Consider the following 21,699-nt stretch of genomic DNA (forward strand, 5'->3'; position numbering starts at 1 on the left):
ATACATATGTAGCTTTAAACGAAGGACAATACACTCAATACATACATATTTATTTTAAATTGATTATAAGGGTATATAATATAAGAATATAAATGTATAAAAACAAATTCCTTAATTTATTGTCAGTAAAAAAAAACGGGTGAGATTTTTAGTTAGATTTTTGATTAATAATGATTGTTATTCTGATAAATTTTCTGTCAAAACTTTTTTTTTTTTGAGAAATTTTTAATACATAAAGATTAATATTTATTTTAGCAACTCATTTTATTCGGAATTCCTTTTTTTGTATTAAAAATTAATTGTAATTTAAAAAAAACACTACTAATTTTCTATACATTTTATTAATATAATGAAACTAATTATTGCTATGAATATTTTTATTTTTTATTTTATTATTTGTATATGTCCCCGTTTATGTTATCGGTTTTGCCGCCTTCCCCGTGTATTTTAAATAAATAATTGAGATACAGCTCATGGTAATTTTTTGCAAATAGTAAATACTGTTAGATTAAAAGAAAATAAAGCTTTTTATCATAATTTTCCAGCCATTGGAGATTTTCATGTTTGATTGTGAAAGCCCCGTCGCTTACATATATTTTTTATTTAATTTTTCCTACTGTCAAAATAAAATTTTGATCGTAAAAAATAGTAAAACAAAAACGATAACACACGCCTAACCAAAAAATTAAAATATGTACTATTTTTATTGCGATTAGATTTATACGACCATACGAAAAAAAAATCATAAATCCTAATCAGTGCACTCCATGTATAAAAAGCATATTGCACGCAAGTTTTAAAAGTAGAAAGAAAGAAATAAAAAAATTGGCAACCACTAACCGGCACTTTCACCGGCGCCGGGCGTCAGCGATCTCCCCAGACTGGACTCCCTGGTACTCCGGCACTCGTACTCGTCCATCTCCAACTGCCTCCGAGTACCGTTGAGTCCTAAGATTGCGTCTATGGTGTGCCTCGGGCCTTGCACATTCGAGGACATGGCCGCGTTCTGCTGCGCCTGGTTGACCCTCAACCCCTTCATCACGTCCAGTCCCATCATGTGGTGCGCGTGCTGTTGGAAGAACATCCCCATGGTGTGCAGGCTGACCTGCGAGGCGATGGGGTTGTTATGGTGGGTCGGAGTCGGAGTACTTGCGTCTGATCGCGGACTGTCTGTGTCGCGTCTCGGGGCCGCGTCCATCGCGCGTACGGCGGCCACCACACTGCACGAGGGGCAGATTCTACCCCCACTATCCTAAGGCGGGGTCTCTTAAGGGAGGGCGGAGCTTGCTCCCCACTCTCTCTGTGAGAGTACTCCGTGTTCAAGTAATCGGTGTTCAGAAAGTTTGTGACAGGAATTACATACTACATTCATACATACTACATAGGATTGGATTACGCATTTAGGCATTTATTTGGATTGTAAATTAAGTTTTAAGGTGCACGCAGGTTATTATATTAAAAAAATGGCAAAAAAAGTTGGTGTATTTTGTAGGTTAAGAAATTTATTAAGTACTAGCTGAACCCGACATGCATTCTCGTTTCCGTTCCACATACATTCAATTTTATTTATTTATTTTTACATATATACCAGGAAGGCCTTACAGGTAAATCCCAATGCGCCTTCCTGGTCAATTACAAATGCAGCATTTTTATTTGATTACGTTGTCGTTGAATTACGAGACACTGAAAAACTCGCAAATTAACGAGACATCTATGAATTGTACATAAATTTTTATTGTACATCAAACATACTACAAATAGTGGTGACATAGTAGGTAGGAAGGATTTTTTTCCAGGAACCGTTTCAACAATGAAATCGGAGAAAATTGGCAAACTCTGATAGGAAACGATCAACCTGGAGTCACAAATCCAGGTCTGACCAACAGCATATTCTGAAAAGTACATTTTCATTCGAGGCCCGGACCCAGGGATTGAACCCCGGACGCTAAGCAGAAGCTTAACGACCGAGCTATGCTGCTGGTTTAGGTTTTATATATATGTAGGTTTAGTGGTAAAAGTCGGAATTCTCGACAGGGCGGACCCTCTACGCTCGGAAGCGAGGCTCGGTCGACCCGCTCTTTCCTGTAATTGGTTGCTCTTTGCGACTACTCTAGTATTGAGTCCTCGCAAAGAGCAACTAATATTATATATATATATATATATATATATATATATATATATATATATATATATATATATATATATATATATATATATATATATATATATTATTTTATTTTATTGTCACAAATCAATACACACTCGCCATTACAGATTTGCTCCAATGCGACGGGTGTACGTTAATGAAATACATAAACAATCAGAAATCAGAAATACAGTAATACATACATATACAATCAGAATATATAGAATATAACAATTAATCAGAAATAATAATCATAGTGACATCTATGGATTTCAGATTACTGTGTATAATTAATACAAATTATACACAGGCAGATTTTTGTAATGTAAAAATTGTAATGTAAAAATTATACAAAAAATGGGGGGGTGGTGCGTCATGTCTAGACCCCGGAATCTGAAGGGGCTGTTTATTGTTCAAAGATTGTAAATGCATTGTTAAAGGTTTGCCGAACCTTTTTTACAAAGGATTTACAACAATGGAACAATAAGCGGCACGTTTCCGGCCCCTTCAGATTCCGACCTCTAGTCATGTCACTGAAATCTACGTACAGCGCACACAACACGAAACCGTGCTCCACTAGTACGAGTTTTTAGCTCGAAATTTTACCGATTTAAAATTCAGCACACTTCCAATTAACCCTTTTAAACGAAAACAAAAAGTAATGTGGCCAGAGCACTATCTCAATAAACATGTTCCAATAGAAAAAAACTATATATAAAATAGTATTAACAGTGGGAAAAAATCCCAAGTGAAAATACGTACTTTTGATTTGAACTGGACGACTACTTAGAGTGATTTGAACGCTGAAAAGTACTATAAATGAAAGATAAAATACCCGACTATAGATTCCAATATTCATTTTGAACAGGAAATTGACAGATTTTGATATAGAAAAATCGCGCGGTTTAAAAAACACATTCATATACATATATCCGAATCTCGAGCCAATCAACATTTTTATTACCCGATCCGTGTTAACTGGGCATAGATCTATAAGAAAAGTCATATCTCGTCTCTGAACCATACAAAAATTGTCATTTGTCGAACAGTGTTATCAGGTGATCCTCAATGTTATTACTCCTTAAGAGGGCTGGGCCTTACAAACGTATTACACTCCATACAAACGTATTACACTCCATACAGACGTATTACACTTTTCCCTTCCTCAATTGTGGCACTAGAGAAATTATTTATTAGAAATATGCTATGGATATCCACCATAGGCATGTTTGTGTGGTTTTATTTTTTTGATTAGTAATTTTTTAGGAGCTAGGAGCCGCCAAACATTTATAAAATCCACTCCTTTTTACACCCACGAAAATAGTCCAGCGTGCTTATTTAACGGTTGATTTTTAAAAAATACGAGCACACAAACATAGAAAATATCTTTCTCATACCGATGATGATTTTTTTTTAAATTGGTATAGTTTCGGAGGAGAAAAATAGAGAATACGAAACCTTGGTTTGGTCGATTTAAAATACGTATTATCTGGTCGAAGCGCAACTGTCGCATTCACTCAATATATATATATATATATATATATATATATATATATATATATATATATATATATATATATATATATATATATATATTGATATATATTGTCGCATTTACTCAATATATACATTTACTCAATATATATATCGAAGAAAGGAACGGCAACAAAATTAAGGTTTCGGGTATACAGCCCTCTTAAAGTGTTTTGTGAAAAATATTGATGAAATGATTTTCAATTTCAATTTTGAAACTTTTTTTGTAGAGTAGGGGGCTTAACATATGTACATACATATGTACGTTACAGCTAAAACACTCCCAACAAAGGGTACGAATATAATAACGAAAGAAAAAATTTCTATATACATGTACTGTTTGCTACCAATGTTTCGTGGTTTATATTGTTCAAATTGGTGTTTTATATTGTTTATATGTAGGTAGGTAGGTGGTTTTTACCTTTTTTTCATATTAAATACAAATATTAAATTAATTATATTTAAAAGGTATATGAAGAAAATACGACCGCGTGCGGATCGAACACAGCACCGCCCCTTTTTTTTAATTTATTTTTTATTGAATAATATAATATGCCATAACCCATTCGATGATATTTCATCTGGTACAACACTAGTACATGCAGTGGCGGACTGGGACTGAAATCAGTGCATGCCAGGAGTCAAAGGGGGCCCCCCCAGGGTTAAAAAAATTTGTCCCCCCCCCCATATAACAAAATTTTCTTCTTTCCACCACGTCAGGGACGTCATTTCAGCTTTTTCTTGGGGGGGGGGGGCAGGCAAAGATTGGTCAAATTGAATTTTTTTTCAAAAAATCTTTTTTATATCGGAATACAAATGGAAAATATTCTTTGCATACACCTTATTGAGTTATAAAATATGAAAAAAAAAACTTATTTTAGAAATAGTAATTATAAAAAAATATTATGTAAAGAGAAAAAAGCGCCGCAGGCGAAAATTTTTTTCCACAAATCTTCACATGGTCAACATTAATCGACCATCAAACAGAGTCATCAAAAAACTATCAATTAACTTAATTTCTACCAACTGTCTTTTCACTTTATCTATGTACATGTACGTAATAACAATAGATAAAGTTTTGTTTGTTTCTCTTCAAAGCACATAGCAGCGATTATTTTATTAGTTACCCAAAAGTAACATACATAAGAAATAAACGTAGCATTCATAGATCCATAGTATCTCATTAATCATTAAATTCATAATATTTTCTAATTTCACACTATTCCTTAGTTTAGGGGGGTGAGTGCCCCCCTATGGCCCCCCCAAATTACGTCCCTGAAAAAAATGCATAATATTTTCAATTAATGTTAATCGAAAATCGGGATTTTGGGGAGGGGGCCCCTATCCTATATTTCTATTTACATGGATGTGTCTAAATTAGGAATAGATTTTATATTCGGAAACTGTTTAAAATTGTGTATTTAAATCTTACTATATCATCGAAGTATAATCAAATGTTATTTTGAAAGTATGAAGTAAATTTAAATCGCTGGTTGATGATGAATCGTCCTATCAAAATTGTTTTAAGCAATTCTGTTTATATTATTCACGAAAATTTGTTTATTTCCATTTTTATTTCAGTAGTTAGTTGTTACATAGGTATTGGTATATACATAATATTAACGTTGGAAATGGGCCCGGCAAAAGGGCCCACGCAAATGTTGAAACTTACATTTCGAGCCTAATAAAAAAAGTTAACCGATCCTTGGGCTGTTAAAGCAGGTATTAGTTGTTTGTGTATATCGTAAGAAATTTGTTTTGTTGAAATACCCAAACTTTAGGTCCCAAAGTTGCAATATCCTATAAATAGTTAAAAAGTTATTTAATTTTACTGTGGGCCCATATTTTCTAACAGATAGTGGGGCCCACATGCCATCGGGCATGTTCGCATGTATGGCCAGTCCGCCACTGAGTACATGTACATATATGTAAAGAAATTTATATCATTAATACATATCACTGCTGGGTATAGACGTCTCTAATACGTTTCCATTCGTCTGTTTGGAGCAACTTTCATCCACCTCGTCCCATATATTTTTTCAATTTCATTTCCTTTGTCACCTTCTATGCACCTTTTTACATTCCCTATCATTGGAGCATTTCTTTTATCCATTATTTTAGCTATGTGATCCAACCGTTTCCATTTAATTTTTTTCACTCTCCTAGTTATAAACTAATAACCAGCAGCATAGACTAGTGGTAAGCATATATACTTTCAAACATAGTAGTCACGGGTTCGTGTCCCACTGGTTGCTGATGGCCAGACCATGGTTTGCGATTCCAGGTAGATCGATTCCTATCAGAGTTTGTCAATTTATCTAATTTTCATTGAATCAGTTCCAACAAATTTGAAAAATATACCCATTTCTTGCAATTTTCGAATTCCGCTGATTTGCATAAAATTGCTGCAAATTTGTCTCACAAATTTCGAATTATTAAAAATTTGAAGAATTTATCAATTGATAAAATTATAAACGCTTTGCTAAAATCATTCTAAAAATTTTATATCGATGTTTGTAATTGGCCAAGAAGACGCATTGGGGCTTACCTTTTAGACTTTCCTGGTATATATACATATGTATGTAAAAATAAAAATAAAATAAAATTTTGTTTGATATTACTATCAAAATTCTCACATTTATAGGTATTATCTCTTCTCGTTATGCCGAGAAAATAGTGTTCTATACATCTTTGAATAAATTAGATTTTATGCAGAATTTCAGCGTTCAAATGCACAATTTCTGCACCCAGGAAAATGGAAATACACGTTAATCGAAGAACCTTTTATTCCAAACTTCTTTGAGTGCATTGGAATTTGTGTAACAACTTAGCGTCCAATGTCCAAGTTTCCATACGTCATCACTGGCAATATATGTACATACATTGATCGAAGATCTTTTTATAATATTTCTATATATTCATTATAACATTCTAGTTTCATACGTCTCTCTATTTTCTTTTCTTTGTTGCCGGATATGTCAATGATTTGGTCTAGATATATGTATGTAATTTATTACTACTTCTACTGTATGATCGTCTAATGAAAAGCTATTACATAAAAAAACCTATTATTCATTAATTAAATCATTGTTACGTTGAATTTGGTTCTAATTCCACAATTTTCCTGTCCAATTCTGTAAGTCTGTTAAGCCAGTCAGCTGAACTGAAAAAAATTACCTATATAGTACAATATATACATTTGTACTATATAGGTAAATTCATTATCAAATGACGGTGACGATAGAGAGCAGGTGGGTAGCCAATTTTGAAGAATCACTTCAACAAATAAATCAGATAAATTGGGAAACTCTTATAGAAAACGATTGAGTTGGACGCTACAAATACTCAAATCTAGCTAACAGCACGGCAGAAGAATCATCACATCAAATCATACAACGTATGATTATTTTTAATCAAATACACAATAACCACTGATCTGTACTTCTGAGATTTGCTATAAAGGTTGACCGGTTGTGCAATGGTGCGACTTTTTGTTGGTTGTTAGTTAAGTAGATTATGGGTGGTGAGGATTGAAAATTATGTTTGAATGACATTGTCGATTTTTTTTCGTTCTTTTTTACTGATTAATCCAATAATGTATTATTATTAGTTTATTCATATTAAAAAGTAATAAAATGACGTAAAAAAGGTTGCGATTGAGATGTGTGGGCAAACTTTGAAAAATATGTGAGGAGAAGTGGATGAATATCACTTACCTACACAGATAAATTTTAATTCTAAATGTGATAATATCTTAATCGCAATGAAGCTAAAGAGAAAAAATCTTCCTCCATAAGTTTTCATCAGTTAATCAATCAGAAGTTTTTTAAAAAAAATAAGTAAATTTTTCCTTTTTATTTCTACACTTATTTTTGAAGATTATTCAGAACTATGTATTTTAAGCATACTAAATGGTTTTTGTTATTGAAATTGTACAATTTCAATTTATTTTTTCCGCATACATTCTTTCGAACCACCCTATCTCTCTCACAAATGTGTAGTTTTGGAGCACATTGTTATTTGTCGACATCCCCTTTTTACACACAAAGCTTTTTCCTGACATTATTTGTAATAAAATTAATAAACACATGGCTTTCGGTTTTTCTTTTCAACAAACACATACAATTTCGCCCGCGTTTTTTGTCCCGTATTTACAAAAGCCGTATGGCGCAATGTCGAGTGGCTGACGTTTTGGCTTTTACGTCCTTTGTCGCCGAAGCAACCGAACCCTAATTTAATAAGGAAATTGTGAATGAAATTTATTTACCTCGAGCAATTTTTCAGCGCAAAATTTACATGCATGAAACGAGCGACATGCGATTCGACATCACTAATTAGCTTACTAAATTCCCAATACTTATATGCGTATAAAATTACAACGCTGCCAACAAAGAAAATAATGTTTTTAGAAATGTCGAATTTTTAATCTCGAGTCAATTATCATAATTACCTACCCATTGTGGTCGCAACATTTTAAATTGCTTTCGAAAATTTTAATTTTGAAAACTTAAGCGTTCCCTAATTTGGTAGGGGTACACTTTTAATACTTACCTTATACAAATAAATACCTGCGAAATTTATTTTGGGATTTGAAAAACGCTTTTTTCACTCGTGAATAAATTAGGAATATGCACCTAATTATATTGTGAGTCACGTGCTTTGGATCAAATTTGTGTATCGGTCCAGACTCGGTGCAAGAGGAGAGGGAGGGGCGGGACTTCCCGTGACGTCACAGGACACTCTACCAATCAGATCAAAGCATCCCTGCACCTGCCGTCGGGCAGACGCTCCCCTTGCATCTGCCCTTTATCACAACAAGGCATACGACTTCCCAACAGTTGATAATCGCCTTTTATTTTCCCATACACATACATAGTTATAGATCACACTATGGATATAATATTTAATGAACAAAATGGCGTTTTATTATATTTTTTCGATCAATTTATTTAATCATACAGAACAATTAAAACGTTCGTTTTACATTTTATGTATATCGTAACGAGTTAAAATATCGCGTGATGCATTTCTTTTTTATCGAGTTGCATATAATTACTATGTTTAAGGCTGTGTGCAATTAGTGACGTTCCATTTTAAATCCATTACGTGTGAAACGCTGTAAGTACATACATAGGTATGACGGAATTAAATATGTATGTAATGTTCAATTTTAGATTCATAATAATTAAACCGTATAAAGCGTCAAAGATTCGGTTGAAAACTGCAATTTTACGGTTTGCACGTTTCGTAATTTAAATTTCATTACACTCCCACGCCATTGAAATAATGATTTAATCATACTTTATAATAGTACCGCTTGGGTTTATTATTTATTTAGAAACCGTAATACTAACATGATAGCCATGCAAATTTGATGTTATTTTATCTTTATTAAAATTATCTCATTTTTAAAATACTTCTATTGTATGATTTTACATATGTACATATGTAAGTAAAGATGCACACCGCTTGAAAATACTAACATACATACATATGTACATAATTGACAATTTTTTTAAATGCTCCGAATGCTAATACATATATATTTTTGAGGGAATTTCTTCAATTCGACCATATCATTATATATATTAAGCAAAAATCTATTTTGGCAGTAAAACAAAATTATAAAACGTGGTGCAAGAGTATTTTTTTATGCATTTCTACTTTTTTTTTATTTTACATGTATTCCTAACTGTAGTATAATTTTTATTTAAATATTATTCCTTCAGATAGGTATTTTTTAATTTATTAATATTTAAAAATCACAACAAGAGGCTTTTAATAAAATACAGATTCATTTTAAAACATATTCAATCATAAGCATATACGTAAATTTAAATATATGTAATTTCAAATTCCTACTACATACATATATAATAAATACAAAAAAACAATAATACAATTACAACAAAGAATTAAAATACATATCCAGACTCATGCCAAAAAAGCCAGTCAAATCACCATTCTTATTTTATTAATATTAGTTATCAATTACCCAGTAAGAGGGAAAGAAAAATAATAAATATGTTCATATTGCTGAATCATCAGTATTGTATAGGTACTTATCAAACATTAATTACATACTATGAAATTTATTTTCCATACATATTTAGCTTGTCAAACCTTCGAAGCTCAGATTTTTAAGTATCCAGTTTGAAAAAAAACTTTTTCATACATGGATAAACTAAAATAAATCGGATTAAAATTATTTTTGTATTAAATGAATATAATTATTGTCTGATTTCTAGTTCCGATTTTATGACAAAGGTATTAAAAAAATTCAGTTATGCACTACATGTATGTATGTTATACATACATTGTCAAATATAGGTCTACACAGCACTTGACTAATCTGAGCAACCTTCATATAATCATGTGACAAATTTTGTTTGTGTTTTGGCTAAATGCCTTCTGTAAATCTATATGCATGCATTATTTCTGATTTTAAATGTAGCAATTTCAAATATAATTATAGATTAGTATAACATGATATCACATAATCGACGCTTGCGTTATGCAAATTGAATTGATTTTTTTTACATTAAACAATGCAGTTGAGGAAATACAGGTACATTCAAAATAGAAGCATTCGCCAGGGCGAAGGATCGATTATGTCGCGTTTTCTGGACGAATGCATGTTGATTGCGTTCTGTCGTTATCGTCCGCTTTGATTTGCACCGTGAAATGCTTAAGTAATTGGTTTCAATGCTCGTGGCGTGAGTATCATTCATTTGCGTGTGATAATTCACTAACCAATCAAGTAAAACACATGGATAATTGGTTTCGCTCACAAAATACCCGACTACCTGCGAACCCCGTAAACCGCGTGAGTGAAACCGACGAAAAATCGATATGTGCAAAATAGGGCAGCGAGCGAGCGATTCATCGGAAAATTTGCAAACGGGAAAAGTTTACTATTTTCATCGGAAAGAAAATGTGTCGATGATCTATACCTACGAGTCCAGAGTAATGTAAATTTGTGCGAAATTGACGTGTAATTGACAAAACCACAATTGCAGCTAAATGATGAGGCAAACAGCGTGAGCTGGACCACGCCAATGCTTCCCCTGTGATGTGACCGCAAACTGCGGTGGATGAGGGGGATTAAATTGCATCCAAGTATTTTCCGTATGGAGCGGTATGCAAATTCAAACGCTTTATACTTAATGAGACAATTTTTGTATTTAAAAAAAACTGTGTAGATGTGTGGGTAATGTTTATCTTTTGTCGAAAAAAAAAGTATATACAAAGGGTACTAAATACGTGTTCATCGATTAAGATCTGTTACATGAGCTTATGTTACACCAGGTGCAGGAAAGTAGTCAAGTAAACAATTTTAACTGACGTGCAATAATTATACTTAATTTTGGATTGTATACTATCCACCATGTGTGTTACATATTTTAAAATTGATATGATGGCTTGTGTATATTGAAACTATAAATGTTTGGTTTTATTATAACCAATAATATATATCATCATCATCATCATTATCTACAGCCGCTCACCATGCGATGCTGGATGAAGGCTTATTCACTACGCTTCCAGTCGTCTCTGTTTTGCGCAACTCTCATCCATCTCACCCCACACATTTACCTAATTTCGTCTACCTATCTTCCCTGCGGTTGTCTTTTTACCCTTTTGCATTCTCACGGGTACCATTCTAGCACTTATTTTGTCCACCTTTCATCCATTCTTCTAGCTACGTGGCCCACCCATTGCAATTACAATGTCTTCACTCTATCCATTAACCTTGTAATACTTCTCACCCACGTATTCCGTTTCCTGTTTTTTCTCATTATGCTAAGTATACAGCGTTCCATACTTCTTTGATTGTATTGGACTTTGTGTAGAAACTTAGCGTTAAATGTCCAAGTTTCACATTCATACATCATCACCGGTAAAAAAAATCGATTTGATTTCGATTTTTAAATGCTTTTTATTATTACTAAATTATGTTCACAATACATCTTATATTTATTTTAATAGCTACTGATCTACTGATCATTTTCTATTTTACAATTTTAAATTAATGTTGTTAGTAATCATGGTATTATATTATTATAATGTTAATATGTACAGCGTAATAGGAAAAAGAGCTCAAAAACCTATTTACAATTCTTATAAATGCTCATAATACATCTAATACATAATATTAATTAAAGCCTCTCGAAAGTTGATGACTTAAAGCAGATTGTGTTTAGGTAATTTGTGTTTATACTTGAAGGGTATAGACATTTTGCTGTAGTCACCGAGACTCTTCACAAGTGTGCTAGTATGGTTATTAGTGACTCTGTCATAGAATCTACTGGTTAGTTTGTTAGTAATATCTGTAACAAACGGAATATTATATATGGCATGAAGTTTTTTCAAGTTAGTATATATGGGTGTATTCTAAATTATTTTTAGGGATTTATTTTGTATTACTTGGAGCTTGAAAAGGTTAGTATTCGAGGCGTTATTCCATACAGGTGAAGCATAGGTTAATAATGGTAATATGAGCGCGCGATATAGTTTTATTTTATTTTGAGTTGATAAAGAACTATGGCGATTAAATATTGGATATATTGAGGATATACCCCGCATCGCCTTGCATTTCGCTCTCTCAATGTGAGGTGCTCATCTCATTCTTTTATCGAACGTTACTCCTAGATATTTTATTACTGACTGCCATTTCAGACTTTCTCCAGAGGAGAGTTTCATATCTGAACTTGGCTTATGCTTAACACTAAATAAGATGGCGACTGTTTTGCTTTGATTTATTTGAATTTCCCACTTAGTGAAGTGTTCAGTCATTGTTTTAATTGCAAATTCAAGATTTTTAATAATAGTGTATGGTTTTTTGCTACTTGTGAAGCAAGCGGTATCATCTGCATATAGGGCTATGTGACAGTTTTTTGGAATAGGTATGTCATAAAAAAATCGATTGAAGATCTGTTTCTTCAGGCAAAGCGGCATTTTTGATTTAAAAACCAAATTCATTCGTTCAAATGCACTCCATCTTAATTTCATACGTATTTATTTCTTCTTCATTACTACCGGACATGTTTATTATTTTATTCTAAATATAAATAACCATTGACTAGGTACTTCTACTATTTTATCATATGTATATTGAAACCTGAAAATGTAATTGTAGTGTTAGCGTATAAAATGGGTGCCAAACAAATGGGTTGCTTCAGTAAATATTCATATTTAAATATGTACATACATATATACAAAAAGTAAAAATAGATTCATACATAGTAGCACAGATGACTATTTCCATTTAAATTAAACGAAAACACAAAGACTATTTTAATATCCGGCATCTACATATGTTTGTATTTTCTATTTTACAATAAGTGTGCGTGACATTTTTGTTAGATTTTAAAGTTGAATATTTATATACAGAATGTAAATGTTTTATACTTACTTCCTTATATAAAAATATTAATAGCCCGTCGGCTAATACGATGATAAGCGCTTTTTCTCAATCTGTCAAACCGAGACACGTTAAAATTATAATTAAAAAAGGACTCGAGGCGTTGTATTTAGTATTATATTATAATATAATAGTATCGTACGATCGAATTTGTGTATGCGCGTGGGTGTTCACGGTGTTGTACCTATGTGCAGGGCCGTAACCACCTTGTTACGAAGCAAGGCAAAACTTTTAATGGATAAGCCACACTACGATGGATGAATTAACGGCCAATTATAAATTTTGATTGCGTGACCTGACATTGCTAGTATAGTTCGAAATCGGCGAGGTGCTGCCGAAACCACACTTCAAATCGACAAAGCGACTATTGATTTACACCCACTCACCAGACATAGGCAAATTTTTCGATATGCACAAATCAGATCCGACTCTCATTTACCGATTTAATAAATCGTAAGCGTCATAGCACTCTTCGTATGTATGCAGATACATGTCGACGAAACAATGGCTCTCTTAATGAACGGACATCGAACGCGGCAGGGTAGCAAATTACAATTTCAATTCGATTAACCGGATAATTAATCATGGAACGGTAATAACTCGTACTGTTTTTGTTCAAATAAATTGCGTTAAATCCGAACGGATAGTCCAATCGCATTATCGAAATGATAATACGTTTTTTGGATGGCATTATTTATTCGGCAAATTGCAAAAGCTCGGATATGTTGGCTGTGTTTGATTTGATCGAAACGTAATTGAGTTGCAACCCTTCCCTTTGGCGTGAAGCAAAAAAAGCAAAAAAAAGCAAAAAAAAGCACGCGAGTAAAACTTCTGAGATTGTTTAGATATAATAAAAAAATGGATAAAATTTAAATAGCCCATTCCAAATGAAGGGAGGCGTATAAATCGTATTCGAAATCCATTAAAATTGTCCCTACACTTTGTAATGAAAATAACGACTTTTAAATAAGTAAAAATGAAAGTAATACAAATTTGTTCCGACGTTATTTTTCTTTGGAATTTGATTTCAGTCAGTTATAATCCAATGTTTCCTTTTCAATTTTGCTCAAATTTATCTTAAACGAATCTGTTGTACAGTTTCGGTACAGTCGAGCCGTTTGATACAGTGCGCTACACAAAAATTACGCGTCCGAAAAATATTTAAAATATTATATACATACATATATTCGTAGTGTGTCTGCGAATTATTTGGAGTTAATAATTTGGAGGGCATTCAAAACAAATAATAATTTTTCCATGCAATTTGTTTTCCATTTGGTCGTCGCGTTATTGAGTTATTGTAATGCCTTTTAAAAAAACATTTCAATCACGGACGTAGCGCCATTGTCTCCATTGTGTTTGCTCGGCGTTTTGGTGGTGGCTGTTGGGGGAGTAGACGGGTGGAAAACGGGGGTATGAGATGAAATGGTGTTTGAGCCGGGATGGGAAGAGGGGCAGGGGAGACTGTTACGCTTCAAAGCGAAAAGTATTAATGTATTGTGAAAATTTTCTTCGCTTACGACGTTTTGGTTTTGGTAAAAAAGTCTAGGATTGTGTTGTGATTTTTAGCGCTAGGGTTCTCACTATGGGCTGATTTTCATGAAATTTTAATAGATAATTTTATTAGATTTTTTTAAAACATCTTATTCGATATAAAAATTGTCTAATTCACCACAAATTATTCTCAAAAAATTTGGGCATAGTATTAGATAACAAAATTATACTATTAATTCTTAAGTTTTCATATTGTAGAAAAAATATCATTTTTGATATTTTTGCCCAAAGGAGCATATTTTTCTTTTAAAAAAATCTAAAATTGATGAAAAATGGGGAATATGTACATACATATGTAGTTGAACTATATTTTAGATAGTATTCACGAAGTACATACGCTGTACTTTAAGGGCGAAATCACACAGAAAAGAACGCAACATATGGTTTTTTTAGATACTTTGAAACATGTGAAAAAAATGTGGCGTGCTTTGAATATTGTGCTAGGCGTGCCACATTTTTTTCGCAAGTTTAAAAGTATCTAAAAAAAACCATGCGCGTTTCTTTCTGTGTGATTTCACCCTAATTCGACTACTAAACATTTAAAATTAGATACTATTCACTTGACACACCTCAAGTATATTTCTTATACTTTTAACTTTTAAATATATACTACACTTGGTACACCTTAAGTTGGAAACCCAAATTAAAATAATTTTTGCACAGAGCCCATAATAAACATTTATTTTATATTTTATGAAACTATGGTACATTAATAAAATTTAAACGTCCCAAGGAGCTTAATTTGAAATAAACAATATTATTACATAATTTTGAATAGATTTAAAATAAAATGAAATTAATTGAAACATCATTGAAATTAATTGTTAAATATATTTTAAGCAACTTGATATTTTTATTTAAATTTTTGTGATTCTAACTAAATTAATTGAAATTGAAACATCATTGAAATGAATTGTTAAATATATTTTAAGCAACTTGATATTTTTATTTAAATTTTTGTGATTCTAACAGGTGACTATTTGAATAATTGCATATTTCTTTAAAAATAGAACTTTATTATTTTTTTATACATCTAATCATATATGTATTTTGCAGCCCTGAATCCCATTTGCGAAGCTGAAAGAATACATTGTTATCCCAATTTGTGACGTTTTAGTTGTGATGATAACTCGGCACCGTGGTAGGCGTCGGTGGGTGGGCGAACATCGCTCCAGGGGCGTCCTGGGGGTGGATGGGTGGCGATTCAACATGGAGGGGGGGGGGGAGACACTAAATTAAATAACGCGGCAACGAAAAAAGCATTTTCATAATACAAAGGGGTACCGGAGAACGACAATTGAATTGTTACCTTGTTAGGAACACTTATGTACCCCACGCTAAACCGTTTACGGATAAACGGGCCCCATAAACATTCGAACGCGACTTTATCACGCGATCAATATCGAAAGATTTAAACGATGAGCACTAATTAGCATAATTTATTATATACATATTATTTTTTCACACAAACATATCTATTTATTTAAGTGAAAATATTTTGAATTGAAGCGTAAGTTCGTTGTTGTTGCTATGTTTGAATTTTTCCTTGAAATTTTCCGGTCCGGTTGTTTGTATAGTGCGAGTTTTTCAATGTTTGAGAAAAACTCGCTCGAGTTTTGTTATAATCGAGTTTTGCATTGTGCCCCGTCTAGGCGGGATCATTTGAGTTGCAGGTGTTACCATCTACGGGCGCCCGTCTTTCCAACTAATTTCATTATTCATCCCATTTTTGACGCTCGGCGGACAAAATTTAATTTAAAAAGTCATTTGTTATACTCTCTCCGCGAACCTTGGAACTGTGCGTCACCATCTCGATGTAATATCAAAATTAGCAAGAACAACTTCCAATATTACACATATGTACCTACATAAGTAGTGTATTTATCCCGCGAAGGTATATTTTACGCAGTCTATTAAATGTATAAAGAAATACACGTATTAGTGAAGAATATTGTAAGCATCTTATATTATAAATAGATATATTAGGTTGATTGTTGGAGACATTTTTCGACTGAAGAAAAACGCTTCTTTTACTAGTGCTTATAGTTCACTATACGCACGATACTACACATAGTGAAATAAAAATACTAAGTTTAATTTTTTTTTTGATTATTTTTGTACTGCAGTTAAATTTTTACTATGAAGTAATGTGTAATTATTACATATACATATATGAATGACGTAAATATGAATTAAGTCATATTTGATCATTTTGCTAGATTGTCAGAATGCATCATTTAAAAAATAATACTTTTATTTATTGCTAGTATAAATATGTATAAATATTTTTATACTGTTACATGTAAATTTTTGAAATATTTAGATTTAAAAATTATTTAAGAAAATTTAAGATGTAAATAAACTATCATAATTTAAGCAACTAAAATTTTTTTTGGACAGTAAAAAATTATTTAATTCCATTGTGCATTGAATGCCAGAATGCTGCATTAAGTCCAGTGCACTCAAAGAAGTATGGAACGCCGTATGTTGGTATTTTTTTTAGTGTTTAATGTAATGGTGAATGAAATGAAATATTAATCGGTGGGTCACGTAACTAGAAAAATTAACGATATATGGATGAAAAAAGTGCTCGAATGGGACCCAACAAAATATAAATAGGATGCAATGAAGACCACAGGGGAGATGGGTGGATGAAATCATAAAAATATGTAAGATTAGATGAATGTGTATTGTCTAAAACGGAGACGAATGGAGAAGAGTTGGAAAGGACTGTAAGTGATGATGATGAAAGAGTTAGTGATAAACATATGAGCCGTTATAATTAGTGGTATAAATCCACTTTTCTTCATTTTGAAAACAATATTTAAAAATATGTGGCTTGTAATACGTTTATTCTGCTTTTCTGGATATATCGAAATAAAAGAAGTGATAACAATTTGTAACAATTAAGTCGGAATTAGTGTTTTTTTTGGAACTGAAAATTGGACTTCCACCACTTTTAAATATAATGGCTCATTTTCATGTACATATGTAGTTCAACAAAAATATGTTGAGATTTGAAATTTTATTTGAGATTTGTCTATTTTCAATTTAATTTTTGGTTTGACCGATGATGTTTAGTCGGTATTATTATAGCGTTTTCGATTCAATATTTGATCAAATTAATGATTTAATTATTATTTTAAAATAAATAATTCTTTACTGATACTTCATGTACATATGTATGTATGTAATTGAAAAAAAATTCGGGTGTTGGTCACACTGAATGTTTCGGGAGATAAGTGCTCGTGTCGACGCAGCGTCCCGTAAGCGCCATTACGTGTGATTACATTTACGTTGGAAAAATAAAATGGCGTTAGACGGGCCCCACCCTACCACCCCAAACACCACCCAAACGCCTCCAGCATCACACTTGACCCCCTTTTTCTGAACACCCTGTAGATACACCTCTTGTTCCTCTCTTTCTCCTCGGCGTCTTGTTAGCAGACAATCTACTGCGCGAACACTTTAAAAAACGAAAGCACGTTTACTGTATTATATTTTATAAAAATGTAATAATCCGTTACAGTTTCCAGTGCAGGCCGTGCGCGTCTCGAAAGCCACTCCACTTTCATATTGTTAAATAGAAAATAACGATACACACACACACAATGTTCTGTTCGTATTTGCGATTTTTGCTCCATTTGCGAATGTTCTTGTGTAATCCATCCATTATAGTCGAGTGCGTGCGATTGTTGTGCTTTCACGTCGTCACATTGTCAAATGCGACACATTTGTCCGTTGCTAAAGGGTTAAACATTGTTGGCGAACAAACACGCACAAAAAATAATCACAATGTCTTCTGTTATTACCATTATTATTATTCCTTTTTTTTGCAAAAGCTTTTCGAGGCATAGAATGCGACAATGAAGATTAGCGGCTTTTAAGACGAGACTCAGGCGCCATAATTATACAGGTATCCATCAGCTTACACGGTTTGAAATTAAAGCTGTTATTTTGTGATGTTTTTCGGTCTGTGGCTTTAATAATTTTAGCTCAATTAGAATTATATACAAGTCAACAGAGCAACCAAGCAGAAGTGCTTGCATAAATTACTTCGTTCAATATTGCAAATTTAAAACATTGCAGTTAGTCTCCTTCTATACTGAGGTACATTTTATTTTTTTATTTTTATTTTTATTTCATACCAGGAAGGCATTACAGGTAAACCCCAATGCGCCTTCCTGGCCAAATTACAAACAATACAGCATTTTTTATTATATAAGTCGCTAAATTACGAGACACTGACTTAAACTCGACAATTAACGAGACATCTATGAATTGTACAAACATTTTTATTGTAATATTTACATTAATCATACTCAAATAGTGGTGACATAGTGGGTAGGAAGGATTTTTAGCCAATTTTTAATCGGGAATCGTTTCAACAATGAAATCAGAGAAAATTGGTAAACTCTGATAGGAAACGATCAACCAGGAGTCACAAATCCTGGTCTGACCAGCAGCATTACAGATATACTCAGAAAAATTCTTTTCAATCGAGGTCAGCTCAAGGGATCGAACTCGGCGCCTCTCAGTGTTAAGCAGAAGCTTAACGACCGAGCCACGCTGCTGGCATGAGCCGCTATATTTGAAAGTGGCGGAAGTCCAATTTTTAGTTCCAAATCACTATTTCTGTCGAGAATCTCGGAAAAGCAGAATAAACGTATTACAGGCCACCAGTATTTTTAAATATTATTAAACGCAAAAAAAATTATTCAAGGCTTGGGAAACATTTTTCGAAATAAAAAGAGTGGACTTAAGCCACTTTCAAATATAACGGTTCATATAGCGAATTCTTACTTTATGCGTCCGACGCCGTTCTGATTTTTAAGTTGCATTTTATTAAACTTCATAGTTTAGATATTATTTATAATTTTTGTATAGATACTAGAAAGTGTTTTTACGTTTCGTTTTTTACGATAGTATAATAACATAAGGCAAAAAACATTGTGGAAATGCATTAAAAATATACAATAGTTGTTATTTAATATAAACATTAAATTTGCATTTATTCACCGATTAAATAACCATTTACCTTTGACCGTTGTATAAACGTCGATTTATGAAATCGAGAAATAATTTAATACACTTATCGATCGTTTAAGCGCACTTTATCTAGATCGTCTCTTGTACATGAACATAATGCAATACAAAGCGCATTACTTTATTGCGCATTATATTATATTATATATGTATGTATGTATATACTTATAGGTTTTATCCATGCTCCTTCGTCCGAAATTAATAGTTGTTTCGTTAAATAATTACCCAGTTTATTTGTGAGTGATGTTTGCAGATAAGGCGATACTCATTGTTGAACGCGTAATTGTAACTTTGGGTCCTATTGTGTTTTTGCGTCGATTAAATCGATTCGGGGACCTTTTGTACAACGGTCGTACGCCACTCAACCACTTCGGTCTTTCTGAATGGTGTTCGTAATTCCTAATTTTAACATCGAACGTGTTTAAAGAACAAAGATTCTCAAATAGAATACAATTCTTTGCCTTATTTTACTAAATATTTAATTCTTAATATTTTGAAGGTGTTATTAATTTGTATTTGAAATCTAATAAATGGGATCAAAATATATTTTTGACTTAAGATTTTGATATTAACTTAAGATGTGATTTTTTATTACCTATACAAATGTACAGAGATACAAAATACTCAACATATACATATATGTACATATGTTTATGAAATTTATTTCAAAGATTTTTACTTTAAATAGTTTTATCTAAATACGTTACATTTTATAAGCCTAGTAGGAATATTAATTGGTGATTATTATTTTTTAATGTGTCTGAAAATATGATATTTAATTTGAATATGCTAGAATTTATTTACACGTATTTGTATGTAGTATTATGTGAAATCATGTCAAACACCGCATCGGAACAGGTCCATCATTTTTGTATGTAATCAAATAATTTGTTATATATATATATATATATATATATATATATATATATATATATATATATATATATATATATATATATATATATATATATATATATATATATCTAATATATATATATATACATATATATATATATATATATATATATATATATATATATATATATATATATATATATATATATATTATGCTTAAATTTATGTAAGTTTTAAAGCTGTAGAAGCTCTGTTTCAACCCCTTAACCACACGGTTAAAGCGTTCGCAATCAGATAACGTGGTCTTTAAAGCAACATCTTCCTGCGCTTAACTATAGCTTAATTTTTTGCAGCTTTTGTGCTGAAGCTGCACTCCATTCTACTCCATATATGTGTACAATATAAATGTAAATTTTCATTCAATTAAATACATTTTTCGTTATTCAATCAAGCATCCGCCAGAGGCTAAAAATTAGAATTGGAAATATGTTCGCTTTGGAAAAACAGTCGCCAAAAAATATGACATTTGTTTTGGGCGTCGACCGAATGTTTCATACACAACGAACAGACTCGTTCACGCAATGAAATAATTCAATAATAAAACAAGCGCAACAAAAATGCATCTGTATATACAAACTTACAATAGTAAAAACTGAATAAACTGCCGCCCCATGTACCGATTGTGGCCACATGCTGCTACGTATTTATTCGGAACTGGCTTGCGCGAAATTCAATTCCGTTTGATGTTTGAAATCACTTTGCGTCTGATTGTTTTTTTTTTAGAATTTCATATCTGACCGGGTATTCGAGGGCTATTGTCGTCGGCGACTGTAATTCAATTGCGAATAGAAAATCAAGAACCGTCGAGAGGCTTGTTCTAATTGAGAGAACACGCGCGCTTCGGAGGGTGTTTAAATTTAAATTGGTCATCATTTAGTACCGTACAATTTTATATCTCAAATTTATTATTTGAGATATAAAATTATATCACAAAGAAGATTATTATTGTATATATCTTGTTTATTCGCAGTTTGATAGCAAATAGTATCTTAAAATGAATTTCAAAACATCAATTTCAGATGAAAATTATAGATGTATATTTTCTTTTGACTGAACTGAATTTTTATCAGGCGGAAAAATA

At 32.2% G+C, this 21,699-nt stretch overlaps 2 protein-coding genes across 2 annotated transcripts in view; both read right to left on the reverse strand.

Annotated features, from left to right (window-relative positions):
- The window catches only part of LOC143920452 (uncharacterized), a 48,779-nt gene extending 47,581 nt beyond the window's left edge, over positions 1-1,198 (reverse strand). The window contains exon 1 of the mRNA XM_077443342.1: positions 841-1,198. Coding sequence (XP_077299468.1) covers positions 841-1,198 — 358 coding nt within the window. The remainder of the gene's footprint in view (positions 1-840) is intronic.
- Positions 1-21,699, reverse strand: part of LOC143919537 (GATA zinc finger domain-containing protein 1-like) — a 241,054-nt gene that overhangs the window by 156,158 nt on the left and 63,197 nt on the right. The window lies entirely within an intron of this gene.

The sequence above is a fragment of the Arctopsyche grandis genome, chromosome 12 (genome assembly GCF_051622035.1).
Source record: "Arctopsyche grandis isolate Sample6627 chromosome 12, ASM5162203v2, whole genome shotgun sequence".
Lineage (NCBI taxonomy): Eukaryota > Metazoa > Arthropoda > Insecta > Trichoptera > Hydropsychidae > Arctopsyche > Arctopsyche grandis.